General features: G+C 44.0%; 1 protein-coding gene across 17 annotated transcripts in view; it reads left to right on the top strand.

The window, feature by feature from the left end:
- PRKCB (protein kinase C beta) overlaps positions 1 to 13,777 on the top strand; it is a 386,628-nt gene that overhangs the window by 269,511 nt on the left and 103,340 nt on the right. For all 17 annotated transcript variants that reach the window (XR_014840537.1, XR_014840535.1, XR_014840536.1 and 14 more), the window contains exon 8: positions 7,742 to 7,838. Coding sequence is in view for 2 of the 17 variants with exons in the window: in XM_021086460.2 (XP_020942119.1) it covers positions 7,742 to 7,838 (97 nt within the window). In the remaining 15 variants the exon portion in view is untranslated. The remainder of the gene's footprint in view (positions 1 to 7,741; positions 7,839 to 13,777) is intronic.

Raw genomic sequence — 13,777 nt, 5'->3', positions numbered from 1 at the left:
ATTGTAGTGACATAAAGTTACTTTTGCCACAGTTAATTCTTTTTGCCCACGATTTTCCCTTGTTCGTGGGAGGCGTTCATTCCTTCAGTGAACATACATGGTGAGTCACCTGTGCGCAGAGGAGACTACAGAGAGTTGAAAACACACAAGAATCCTGGGTCTCGTGGACTTTTTATTTTGAGGACAACAAACAAAAATTTTTAAATGAACAAAATAGTAAAAAACAGAGTGTTTTGGAGTGCCCGTCGTGGCGCAGCAGAAACGAATCTGACTGGGAACCATGAGGTTGCAGGTTCGATCCCTCGTCTCACCCAGTGGGTTAAGGATCTGACGTTGCTGTGAGCTGTGGTGTAGGCTGGCAGACTTGGCTCAGATCTGATGTTGCTGTGGCTGTGGTGTAGGCCAGCAACTGTAGCTCCAATTAGACCCCTAGCCTGGGAACCTCCATATGCTGTGGGTGCAGCCCTGAAAAGATAAAAGCCAAAAAAAAAAAAAAAAAAATAGAGTGTTTAATGCTGAGGAATGCTCTAGAGAAAAGTAAGCAAGAAACAAGGCTAAAGAATTCTGGGAGGTGGTGGCATTCTGATTTACTAGCGTGCTCAGGAAGGGATTCTCTGAAGAGGTGACATCTAGCCAAGACCTGATAGAGGTGAGGATATGGACCCTGTGGAGATCTAGGGAGAAATCGTCACAGAGAGAATAGCAAGTGCAAAGGCCCTGAGGCAGGTGTGTTCCTGGCAAGTCTGTGGAGCAGTGAAGTGTCTGGTGTGGCTGGAGCTGGATCAGTGAGTCTGGGAGGCTTAGGGATGAGGGCTGGCAGGTTGAGGGCAGCTGGTAGGATGAGGACAGCCTGTGTGGGCCTTGTACACACTTTGTCTTCTGCTCCGAGTACTTTGGGGACCCAAGGAATGAGATCTGGTTTATCTTTTAACCTGTCCACTTTGGTGGCAGAGTGGCAGGTACCTCTTGCCTAGTGGATCATTGCCCGTTTGTCCGTATTTAATCATTCCAAGTCCTCTGGTTTTATGTAACTAGCAACATGCTATTAGATTTTTTAAAAGTTAAAAAAAACAAACAAACAAACAAAAAAAAAAACCTCATTCTGAAAATCTTTTCCATAGGGAAGTGTTTTCACGTGTTTGGTTTTAATTGCCACATTTCTGTTCTTTTCCTTTGCAATTTCATTCTCCCCCCACGTCTGAACAGATTATCTTATTAAATCATTGTTACTTTAAAATCATGTTTCTTTAAGCTTTCTTTTTAATAAAATAAATAATAAATAATAGTAATGATGTTTTGGAGTTCCCGTTGTGGCTCAGTGGAAACAAATCTGACTAGCACCCGTGAGGACGCAGGTTCAATCCCTGGCTCTGCTTAGTGGGTTAAAGATCTGGCATTGACGTGAGCTGTGGTGTAGGTCGAAGACACGGTTGGGATTCTGTGTTGCTGTGGCTGTGGTGTAGGCCAGCAACTGCAGCTCCAATTCGACCCCTAGCCTGGGAACCACCATATGCTGTGGGTGTGGCCCTGAAAAGACCAATAATAATAATAACAATAATAATAATAATAACAATGATTTTTGGTCTTATCTCTGTTTCTCTGTCTCTCTCTCTCACACACACACAAATTAAGGCTTTGAAATCAGACTTCTTGGGTTTGAATTTCTGTTCCACCACTTCCTAGCTGTGTACCCTTGGGCAAATTACTTTGCCTCTCTGTGCCTTCTTTCCTCGTTTGGAAGTAATAGTGGTAATTGAGTCACAGGATTGTTGTGACATTAAATTAATTAATATAAGTGAAGCCCAGGGTCTGGTGAATAGTAAGCACTCAGTAAGTTTTAGCCTTATTCCTAATCGAATAATTAACAGAAAACTAGAAGTAAGAAAACAGAAAATATTATCAGACTCTTATTGCTCAGAGATAATCATTCTAGGAAATATAATTGTTGGAGGTTTTTTTTAAAATTTTTGTAGCTTTGTTTATTTTTTGCTTTTTTTTTTTAAAGCCGCACCCGTGGCATATGAAAGTTCCCAGGCTAGGGGTCTCATCAGAGCTACAGCTGCCGCCCCACGCCACAGCCATAGCAACACTGGATCTGAGCCATGTCTGCGACCTACACCACAGCTCATGACAAGGCCCGATCCCTGACCCACTGAGCGAGGCCAGGAATCGAACCTGCAGCCTCATGGATACTAGGCGGATTCGTTTCCACTGAGCCACAATGGGACCTCCATATTTGGAGATTTTTCTGTGTGTGTGCATGCATGTGTGTGTGTAAAACAAAAGCGAAATCTTACTGTGCATCCTGCTTGGTAGCCTGCATTTTTTACCTAACAACACATTATCAACCCTTTTCCCTATCATTCAGTAATCTTGGTTTACTGAATGGCAACATCCTTTTCTAATTTTTATTCTTTTAAATGCAAGTATTGTTAATTTAGAATGTTGTGTTCGTTACTGGTGTACAGCAAAGTGATTCAGTTATACTTATATGTATACATTCTTTTTCTTAGTTTCCAGTATAGTTTATTACAAGATAGTGAATATAGTTCCCTGTGCTCTACAGTAGGGCTTTGTTGTTTATCTATTTTATATGCAATAGTTTGTATCTGCTAATCCAGACTCCCGATGTATCTCTCCTCTGCCTTTGAATGGCAACATCATTTTTATTAGCTTCCCATGGTCCATTCATATAGCTCTGCCTCAACTTACATAATCATATGTGTATTATAAATAGGCAGGGCTTACCTATATAAATAATTCCAGTAAATAAACACACTTATAGTGAAACCTTTGTGCATGGCTTTCATTATTTCCTAATAAATTTCTAAGCTTGGACTCAAAGGCTTTGAGAACATATGCATTATTAAAGCATTTGCCAAAATGTTCTGTCATTTTCTTCAGTCAATTTACATTCTCACAAATGCAAGTGTGAGACTTTTTCATTTCACCCACTCTTGTCAACATCTGGTATTAGAAGTTTCAAAGATGATGCAGAGGCTATACATATTTTGTTACTAATTATACATGTTTACATAATATACATACATAATATACATTATTATGTATACTTTATTTGGTAACATAAACATTTTATTATACATATATTTGTTACCAGTTATGGTGAATGTTTTCATTTGCATATTGTCATTTTTTATATTTATAAGTGAATATGTCCTGTGTTTTGCCTATCATTTCCTTATTACTTTAGAAGAATTTTTTGTTTTTTGGTCTTTTTTTTTGCCTTTTCTAGGGCTGCTCCCACGGCATATGGAGGTTCCCAGGCTAGGGGTCTAGTTGGAGCTGTTGCTGCCGGCCACAGCCACAGCCACAGCCACAGCAACGCGGGATCCGAGCCAGGTCTTTCACTTACACCACAGCTCACGGCAATGCCGGATCCTTAACCCACTGAGCAAGGCCAGGGATCAAACCTGCAGCCTCATGGTTCCTAGTGGGATTCGTTAACCACTGCACCACAACGGGAACTCCTAGAAGAACTTTTTAAGTAACAAAGATAATACTATGTCTTTGCTGAAATATATGCTGCTATATTCCCCTCGGTCATGTTTTAGGTTAATTTTGGTAATATGCATTTTTCTTAATGATATATAAAATGCTCCATTCTACTCTAATTAATGTAATAAATATCAAGCCAAATGCCAGAGAAAGTTCTCATTTGTCTTCGAGTCCATTAATTGCATTGATTATCTTCTGAATTATCTATCCCAATGTTTACGGTCACCAATGGATTTTAAAATTCAGTAATTCTGTTGTTCTTTTGAAAGTAGTCTTTCCGAAGCTCAGCTTATTCTCTTTTCATAGATGTGTTACCTCTTGAATCTCACCGAAGATGTGAATTCGGTATTTTCTGGAATGTTCTCTCTTTCTTCACCGGTTCTATGCCCTGGGAAGGACTTAGATGATTCTTCATTGTTTCTCTTTACTCGAATGTGTTTTTCGTGTGCCCATCTTTATAGAAGGGTAAACACAGACATGTTGAGTGTCCCTGCTCGAATCTTTCCTATCCAGATGAACCGAGACTTCATCATTGTGTTTTTTGGGGTTCTTCTGTATCAGGTCGGGGGTCCTGGTCCTGCGGCTCTTTGGGAGAGGGCTACAGCTGGAAACAGCTGCACAACAGGCAAGCCATACCGCCCTGTGAAGGGGCATCTTCCCCTGTTGGTTTTGGGCATCTCAGAGTTGGAAGGGGTGCCAGCTCCTCCTTTCTAATGGGCACAGTTGTCTGTATCCGGAGCCAATAGTGACAATGTACTGGCCAGAGGGAAGCGCAGTGGGCCGTGTGCTCTGACCCAGGTACTGATGTGTCCCATGCTTCCTGAGTACGGGTGGGAATCGGTGACCCTCATCTAGTCCCCAGTAGCCTGATCCAGAGCTCTTAGTGGAGTCCTGTTGGGGTCCCCATTGACCGATCACAACTGGTCAAGCCCCCTTGATGTGTAGTTTTCCAAAGTGTGGGACCCCAAATGGCTTAGATGGTACATGGTTGGGGCAGTGAATGGTGCCAACAAAACTACTCTCTTGTCTGCACTGCTGCAGTTCTTGAGGAGAATGTCTCAGAGGGTGTGGTGTATCCTTAATGCTCTTTAACCCATGCTACTTGCTGAGCTCCCATTTTAATGGGGGGGGGGGGGGACAGGTGTTAGTCACAGAGCCTTTGATTAAGCAACACTATCTACTTGGTTTGGGGTGAGTTTGAGTTGCATATGTTTACTTTTTTACGGGTGCCTACTGTCTGCTTGTAACAAGTGATACTGGCTTTCTTTACAAGGAAGAGCTGTAACGTGCCCTTTTAAAAGGAATGTTTGTCCTGTTAGGGGTGCTCTCACAGCATATGCAGGTTCCCAGGCTAGAGGGCAAATAGGAGCTGTGGCCTCCAGCCTACACCACAGCCACAGCAACACGGGATCCAAGCTGCATCTGTGACCTACACCCCAGCTCCCAGCAATGCCAGATCCTTAACCCACTGAGCGAGGCCAGGGATTGAACCTGCATCCTTATGGATGCTAATCAGATTCGTTTCTGCTGAGCCATAATGGAAACTCCTAAAATGAATTTATTATTTTAAAAAAGGAGTTAGTAGATGCAAACTATTACATTTAGAATGGATAAGTGACAAAGTCCTACTATATAGCACGAGGAACGTTATCCAATCTCTTGGGATAGAACCTGATGGACGATAAAAATGACAAAAAGGATCATATGACTGGGTCACTTTGCGGTACAGCAGAAATGGACCTAACGTTGTAAATCAACAATACTTTAATTTAAAAATTAAAAATACAATACAAATAAAACAAGTCAGTCCAAAGATAAGATTAAAAAAAATGAAAGGGTTCCATGAAAAGCATTAAGTCAATAATAACACCCCGACTTGGCAAAATCCACACAGGTGGATGGATTTGGCTAAACACGGCTCCGTGTTCTCTTACTAGTACTTGAAGTTACAGAACTTCCTGAAAATCCCTGCAGTGTGGATAGCACCCGTCCTGACTTCCAGCAGAGATACAGATGTGCTCTTATTTTCGTATTTCTTTGGGTAATTTCCGTGGACATTTGGAAGACGAGCATTGCATATTAAGTGCGGAGGCATACCGGCTCAAATTGTCATCTCGGCTTTGAGTCACCCATCTCTCTATTTTCAGAAGCGGCCCAGAAAGATTTGTGAATGGAGAAAACAATTGTGATGAAAATTGGAGATTTCGGTTCAGAAGTCTCTGGGCATTAGCAGTTGGGTTTTTTTTTTTTTTTTTTCTTCCCTCCTGCCTTTGGCAAGACTCTTTTCCTTCCTTCATCTCAGTCTGACTAGTTGGAAACATCTTGGTGGTCTAGGAACAAACGGAAACCATCCTATGTATTATGTGAATATTCATGTCAATTACAATGCTGATGATGGCTTTTCTCAAACACCTGCTACGTGCCAGGCACCAAGCTTTTCACTTTCCATGCGTTGTCACATTTCCGCTTCACAATAGCCCTATGAAAAAGACTTTTATTCCTATTTATAGGAGAAAAAAATCAAGGTTCAGAGGGTCGACCTAGCTTATTCAGCTATTCAAAGAGCTGAGGGCAGAGGAGAGATCTGAACCCACGTGTAGACTGACTCCAGGGCTGGTGTGTTTTCTCGGGAGGTTGACTGTGGAACACGTTGGGAAGGTTTCTGCAGAAAGTAATGAGGTCCTACTCTATAGAGCAGGGAACTATATCCAATCTCTTGGAAAGATAAGAAAAAGAATGTGTATATATATGTACAGCAGAAATTGGCATGACGTTATAGATCAACTATACTTTTAAAAAAAGATGGGGTAAAATTTAAAAAAAAAAAAAAAAAAAAAAGACAACAACCAAAGGCACATACCGCATGATATCACTTGTATCTGGAATCTAAGGTATGGCATGAATGGACCCATCTACAGAAGAGAAACAATCTCATGGACATGGAGAACAGACTCGTGGTTGCCGGGGGCGGGGGGGGGAGATGGAGTGGGATGGATTGAGAGTTTGGGGTTCATAGATGCATTTGGAGTGGATAAGCAATGAGGTCCTGCTGTGTAGCACAGGGAACTATATCTAGTCACTTGTGATAGGACATGATGGAGGAGAATGTGAAAAAAAGAATGTATGTATATGTATGACTGGGTCACTTCGCTGTGCAGCAGAAATTGACAGAACATTGTAAATTGACTTTTTTTTTTGGTCTTTTTGTCTTTTTGCCTCTTCTAGGGCTGCTCCCACGACATATGGAGGTTCCCAGGCTAGGGGTCGAATCGGAGCTGTAGCTGCCAGCCTACGCCAGAGCCACAGCAATGCGGGATCCGAGCCGCATCTGTGACCTACACCACAGCTCACGGCAACGCCGGATCATCAACCCACTGAGCAAGGCCAGGGATCGAACCCACAACGTCATGGTTCCTAGTTGGATTCGTTAACCTCTGAGCCACGACGGAACTCCTGTAAATTGACAATTAAAAAAACCCAGCATCAATGAGTGAAGACCATCATCATGCCCTTTTGCAGCTGAGGGCTGGGTTGGCAATGTGGCAGCGTGTTCAAGTGAAAGGGGGGTAGAAACAGTGTGAGTGGAATCCATTGGCCATGGGAGGTCTTCATAGCATTCTTGAAGAGTCAGAAAGCACTTAAAGGGCAAAAAAAAAAAAATAGATAGAAACATACAGTAATGAATGATATACCTAGAAAATTGTGTGTGTGTCTGTGTGAATGTGTAGGTAGAGACAACTTTGCATCCTATAAATCCATTTTTTTCTGATGTGTTTATGATGGCTATAAAAATAGTGTCCCTGGCCACCCCCACCCCCACACACACCCCAAAAGAAAAAGTCCCCAATACGTATTTTTACATATTGAGTTCCCCTCGTGGTGCAGCGGAAACGAATCCGACTAGGAGCCCTGAGGTGGCGGGTTCAAGCCTCACTCAGTGGTGGGTTAAGGATCTGGCGTTGCTGTGAGCTGTGGTGTAGGTCACAGGCGCATCTTGGATCCTGTGTTGCTGTGGCTCTGGCGTAGGCCGTAGGCCGGTGGCTACAGCTCCGATTTGACCCCTAGCCTGGGAACCTCCATATGCTGTGAATGCAACCCCAAAAAGACCAAAACAACAACAACAACAAAAAAGTAGCGCTTTCTGTAGACATTCCTGACTTATCCTGACCAACTAAATGATATCAAGTAGAATTATGAAATTTGTCCTTTCCCTTGCTCCCTTTAGGTTTAAGTTACTGAGCCAGGAGGAAGGCGAGTACTTCAACGTACCTGTGCCACCAGAAGGAGGGGAGGGCAATGAGGAACTGCGGCAGAAATTTGAGGTGAGATGTCTGTCTTTCTGCATCAGTGGGAACCTGTTGAGTCTGCCTCTGTACTGTTTTTTTCTTGTTTACGATGTGTTTTCTACCAAGGCCTTTCATGACCCTCTGCCTTTGCAATGTTGTTCCATCTCTCAGAAAACTCGTATTTATCCTTCAAAACCCCAATCAAATGTCCCCTGCTTTGTGAAGTCATTCCTGCTTCTCTCTCCTCATTCAGGTTTAGACCTTTCCTTAAAGTGTTCGTTCACTGCCCAGGTCATTTTGATGGTGGCTTGGACTGGGATATATAAGTCATGGTAGTGGACAGGGTAGTGATGTATTGCAGAAGCTGAGTCAACTAGGATTGCTGGGGGATAGAATCTGGGTCTGGATCTATCAGTGTTTTATCAACAAGTGGAATCGTTTGTGCTGGTGACTTCATGAAATACTCAGGGGTGTATCTTCTGAAGATGAAGAAGCCTTGGCTTTGACCTTGGGCCATAAGCCTGGCTCTGCTTCTACCCCAAATCATCCTATTCCCTCTGTGGGGGCCAAATAAACCCCACTTCCCAGTCTATGTTTATAAGTAGCAGGTGTGTAGGACACATCCCAGTTTTACAAAGAAACTGTTTTGGGGAAAATGGGTTTGAGTTCTTTCATTATAGATGTATTGAATGATTTTAAAGTCGTTTCATGGGGAAAACACATTTTGTTCGCAGAAACTTAATATACTGCGTCTGATGGGAAATCATCAATTCTAGATAAGCAATGATGGTCTACTAACTCTGAAAAAAATGTATAAAGTAGCTGAAATGAAATGGGCAACTATCATGGTTATTTATCAAGCAATCACACAAGCAAACAGAAACAAAATAGGACCAATTTTACTTGGTTCTGTGAAAGAGGTCCATGGTGCTTTGAGGAGATACAAGCAGGAATGTCACCTTGCCTGAGAGGTCAGGGAAAGTCACTGAGGCAGTAAGTTAACGAAGTAAAGAGGGAAAAAGAGCTTTGTACTCACAGAGCACGTGCAAAGGCCCTGTGGTGGAATGTTATATAGCAACTATGTGACACTGGAAGACCAACGTGGGTAGAGCAGAGAGAGCTATGGGTGAGTTCAAGAGTAGGACTCTGCTGACTTTGGCAGGGGTTTTGTCATTTATTCCAAGGCCACATTAGTGTCCCCACCACCCCCGACCTAGATAGAAATCATACTGGAGTGCTGACCCTTGTCTTGAGCCTCTGCCCACCACCGAACCTGATGATGGTTCGAACCCAGTGTGTCCTCCCTTCATGAAAACAAGTGGAATAAACTTGGCTTTGGGCTTGTCAGTCATTCTCCAAGGAACTTGATCACGGAGATGCATTCTTATAGAGCTGCTCAAGCCCCAAAGAGCTAATGAAAGGGCTTCTCCTCCCAGTAGTTGAGAACTAGACACTGATGAAAAGTAGGATAGGAGGGCAGGCCTTCCAGGAAACCCTCTCTATCTCCTTTCCTTAACTTTCTGATGGAGTGGCATCCACTTGCTGCCAAGTGAAACATCTACTCTTGTGGTTAAAAACCAAGGCCAGTGTTTTCTTGTATACAATGAAGTCTCAGAGGTAACAAACCCGACTGGTATCCATGACAATGCAGGTTCAATCCCTGGCCTCGCTCCGTGGGTTAAGGATCCGGTGTTGCCGTGAGCTGTGGTGTAGGTCACACAGCTCCGAAGACACCGCTCGGATCTGGTGCTGCTGTGGCTGTGGTGTAGGCTGGCAGCTGCAGCTCCGATTCAACCCCTTACTTGGGAACTTCCATATGCTGTGCGTGTGACCCTAAAAAGCCAAAAAAAAAAGGGGGGGGGAAGAAATCTCGGTTTTGCAAGATGATTTTTTCTGTCTTAGGACAACCAGGGTGATGATTCAGAATACCCGGGAAAACATTTCCTACATGAACAGAGCATTTGTCTGGGCCCGTTATGGGCTTGAAGAAAAGGACGGTTTTATCTGCGTGCAACAAAATGTATCCCTTTATTTCCCGCAAGAGCCTGCAAATGCTTGTTTATGCCTGAATGGTAATCGCTCCCCACCACAGTTTGTTGATGAAAAAAGTGTTTCCAAGAGACCAAAAATTGGTCTCAGACACAGAGAGGAATTTCAGCTGACCTTGAACATGAGGAATGTAATCCCTGTGCCATAACCAATTAGCACCCGGAATGACTCAGAAATTACTTTCAAGCCTCTTATCTGGGGAAATTCTGAGTGACGGTAAAATCGAGCTGCCGGAATGGGGGTAATAGAATTTCATGGTAGGGTGAGCTTGGTGAAGTTACCCCACGTGGTAGGGTTCAGAACATTAGAGGAGGCTCTGCTTTTGTGGGGGCTTTTGTCTGGCTGTGGCCTGGCTGATGGGCCAGGGAAAGGGAAGACTCCATTTACATGGTTCCAAATGGGTTTTCTGACAGTCTTAGAATTGTTTAATAAAAGGCTTACTATGTGCCATTTATTGATTTCAGTACTTTAGAAACAGTAACTCATTTAATTCACTCCTTACAGCCACCCTGACTGGTAGGTACTCTTTTTTTTTTTTTTTTTTTTTTTTTGGTTTTTTAGGGCCACACCCACAACATATGGAGGTTCCCAGGCTAGGGGTCCAATCGGAGCTACAGGGACCGGTCTACACCACAGCCACAGCAATGCAGGATCCAAGCCGTGTCTGCGACCTACACCACAGCTCTCGGTAACGCCGGATCCTTAACCCACTGAGCGCGGCCAGGGATCAAACCCGCAACCTCATGGTTCCTAGTCAGACTCGTTTCCCCTGCACCATGACGGGAACTCCAGTAGGTACTCTCATCATCCCCCTTTCTCTTTTACAGATGAGGAAAGGTCCAGAGAGGTTAAGCAACTCTCTAGCATCCCGATAACAAGCCAGTCATTGTCTTGCTTTGAGTTTCCCCAGAAACAGACTATCAGGGATTCAAGTGCAAGTGGTGTCTTTGGGAGGTGACCCCAGGAAGCATCCCAGAGTCATGGGGAGGTGAGGTAAAGAGAGGAAAGAAGCTGGAAAAGTATTTGTTAGCAAGCAAGTTACTCGTATAACTTGGGGTTTAATTAAAGCTGAGGTTTAATTTTGCTTCCACTGGGTGTAATAGAGAGTTTCCAGTCAAGGGGCAGGCAGCTGAAGTAGGATCCACCAGCAACCCTTCCATCGCTGGCTGAGGACTGTTTCCAGGGGAATGAACCCGCCTGCACTTTCAGCTTGGCCCGCTTGTGGGCTCTGCTTGCTCCTGCAACCAGGCAGTGAGCCTGCAGGCAGAGTCCCAGTTGTAAGCGGCAAGGGGCCCCAGGTGTAGAGAAGAGAAAGCCAAAAGGGGTCTTGGCAGAATATCTGGGGCCACATCTGTGCAGCGAAGCCTCTTCTCTTTGGGTGTTTTGAGAGCCAGATCTGCCTGGATGTGAATCCCAGCTCTGTCCCATCCTTGCTGGGTGCTGAAGGCAAGGGACTTTATCTCTCTGAGCTGTTGATTCCCCGTCTGTGAAAGGGGGAGGGGGGGCGCATCACGGCAAGTCTGACCCCCTAAGGTTATGTGAGGAGCGAGTGAAGTGATGCATTTGATTTTTTGTTTGTTTGCTTTAGGGCTGCACCTGCTGCATATGGAGGTTTCCAGGCGATGGGTCCAATCGGAGCTGCAGCTGCCGGCCTTCGCCACAGCCACAGTAATGCCAGATCCGAGCTACATCTGCAACCTACACCACAGCTCACGGCAACGCCGGATCCTTAACCCACTGAGCAAGGCCAGGAATCGAACCTGCAACCTCATAGTTCCAAGTCGGATTCGTTTCTGCTGCGCCACGACGGGAACTCCGGAAGTGATGCATTTGAAACAGTGTCTGGCATGACGTGCCCTTCAGGTGTCAGGTCGTGATCATTATCATCTCCTTGAAATGAGTACAGAATAAACGAAGCTCTGGACCTGCTCCTTCTGGTCTTTGGAAGGGCGGCTTGGGGGCCGGAGAGCGTTTCCATGGACTCGTAGCCTCCTGAAGCCTCCTCCGTCACAGCTGGGGAGGGCAGTGTGGGAAGAGCCCCTTGCAGGGGTGCGGGGTGGGTGTGGGGGCAGGAGGATTTAGTTTAAGCCAGGACAGGCATTTGTCATCTGAAATGGAGCCCTGGAGCCTGGCAGCTGTGGCGCCTTCAATCTCCCCCAGCGCAGTCTGGGAGGAGGTGGGGCTCTTTGCTCAGAAGCGTATCTCTTTGCTTTTCTCTTTGAGCACCGAGTCCTAGGGCCCCAAATTGCAGACATGAAGGCAACCATTCGTGTATTCCTATTTCTGAAGGCCTATCCAACCCAGCCAGCGAGAGGATAATTTAAATTGGGGCCTCTATTTATTTTATTCTATTTTATTTTATTTTATTTTGTCTTTCCAGGGCCACACCCACAGCACATGGAAGTTCCCAGGCCAGTGGTCGGAATGGAGCTACGACTGTCAGCCTACACCACAGCCACAGCAACGCTAGATCTGAGCTGCATCTGCGGCCTACACTGCAGCTTCTGGCAATGCCGGATCCTTAACCCAGGGATCAAACCCACACCCTCATGGATCCTAGTCAGGTTTGTTACTGTTGAGCCACCACAGGAACTCTCTTGGGGCCTCAGTTTTAAAACATCTGCTCTTTGATGGAGGATCTGTGTGGCACGAGGCTGCTGAGAGCCAGACGACATTCAGAGGGACACAGGTCAGGGTTCTTGTCTTCCAAAGGTCACAAACCCAAACGTGTTTGGCATCTGGGAAAAGCTTGGTGCAAGACGGCAGGGCATGGTGGTGATGGTGGTGAACTGGAGACCGGGTGTCCCTTCTAAAGGCACCGTGTCTGGAACGGATGATCCACCAAACAGAAGCAGGCTCGGCAAACATAGAGAACAGACTCGGGGTTGCCAAGGGGGAGGAGGGGGAATTGGGATGGACGTGGAGTTTGGGGTTGGTAGATGCAAACTATTACATTTAGAATAGATATAAGCAATGAGGTTCTACAGTACAGCACAGGGAACCGTATCCAGTCTCTTGGGATAAACATGATGGAAGATAATATAAGAAAAGGAATGTGTGTATATATATATACATACACACACATATACACACAGATACATACACATATATACAGTATACACACACATATATGCATACATACACACATACATAATACACATATACATACACATATAAACACACACACATATACACACATGTACATAAACACATTTATACACATATACACACATATACATATATACATACACATATACACACATATATACACACACATGTACATACAGGTACACACATATACACACATATATATACACATACACACATATACACATATACACACATGTACACACATACATATATACACATTTATACATGTACACACATACACATATACATATATACACATACGTATATACATATACACATACACATATACATACACATATATACATATACACACATACACACATATACACACATACATACACATATACACACATTTACATATATACACATACATATATACACACATATATACACATATACACACGTATACATATACACACATATACATACACATATATACACACATATACATATACACACATTTACACACACATACATGTACATATTGTATTATATAATTATATATATATAAATATAAAATGACTGGGTCACTTTGCTGTATAGCAGAAATTGCCGTAACATTGTAAATCAACTATACTTTCATAAAGTAAATAAACTAATAATAAAGGCACTGTGCCTTATGGAGGGGACCCCAGGTTGCCCTATCTGCTTCTTTAAAAGAAGCTGGGGTTCTCTAACAGATGTCAACTAATTTAAATATTAGTGCGGACCAGGCCAGTAGAGCCATTAGACTTCCGATCTGACATGGAGAAGCTGAGATAACATTCTGTCCTGTT

The sequence above is a fragment of the Sus scrofa genome, chromosome 3 (assembly GCF_054392235.1).
Source record: "Sus scrofa isolate SSC_HxYL_T2T_F1_AM1 chromosome 3, Sscrofa_HxYL_maternal_Yorkshire_Landrace_v2.0, whole genome shotgun sequence".
NCBI lineage: Eukaryota > Metazoa > Chordata > Mammalia > Artiodactyla > Suidae > Sus > Sus scrofa.
This window is presented reverse-complemented; position numbering and strand designations above follow the sequence as displayed.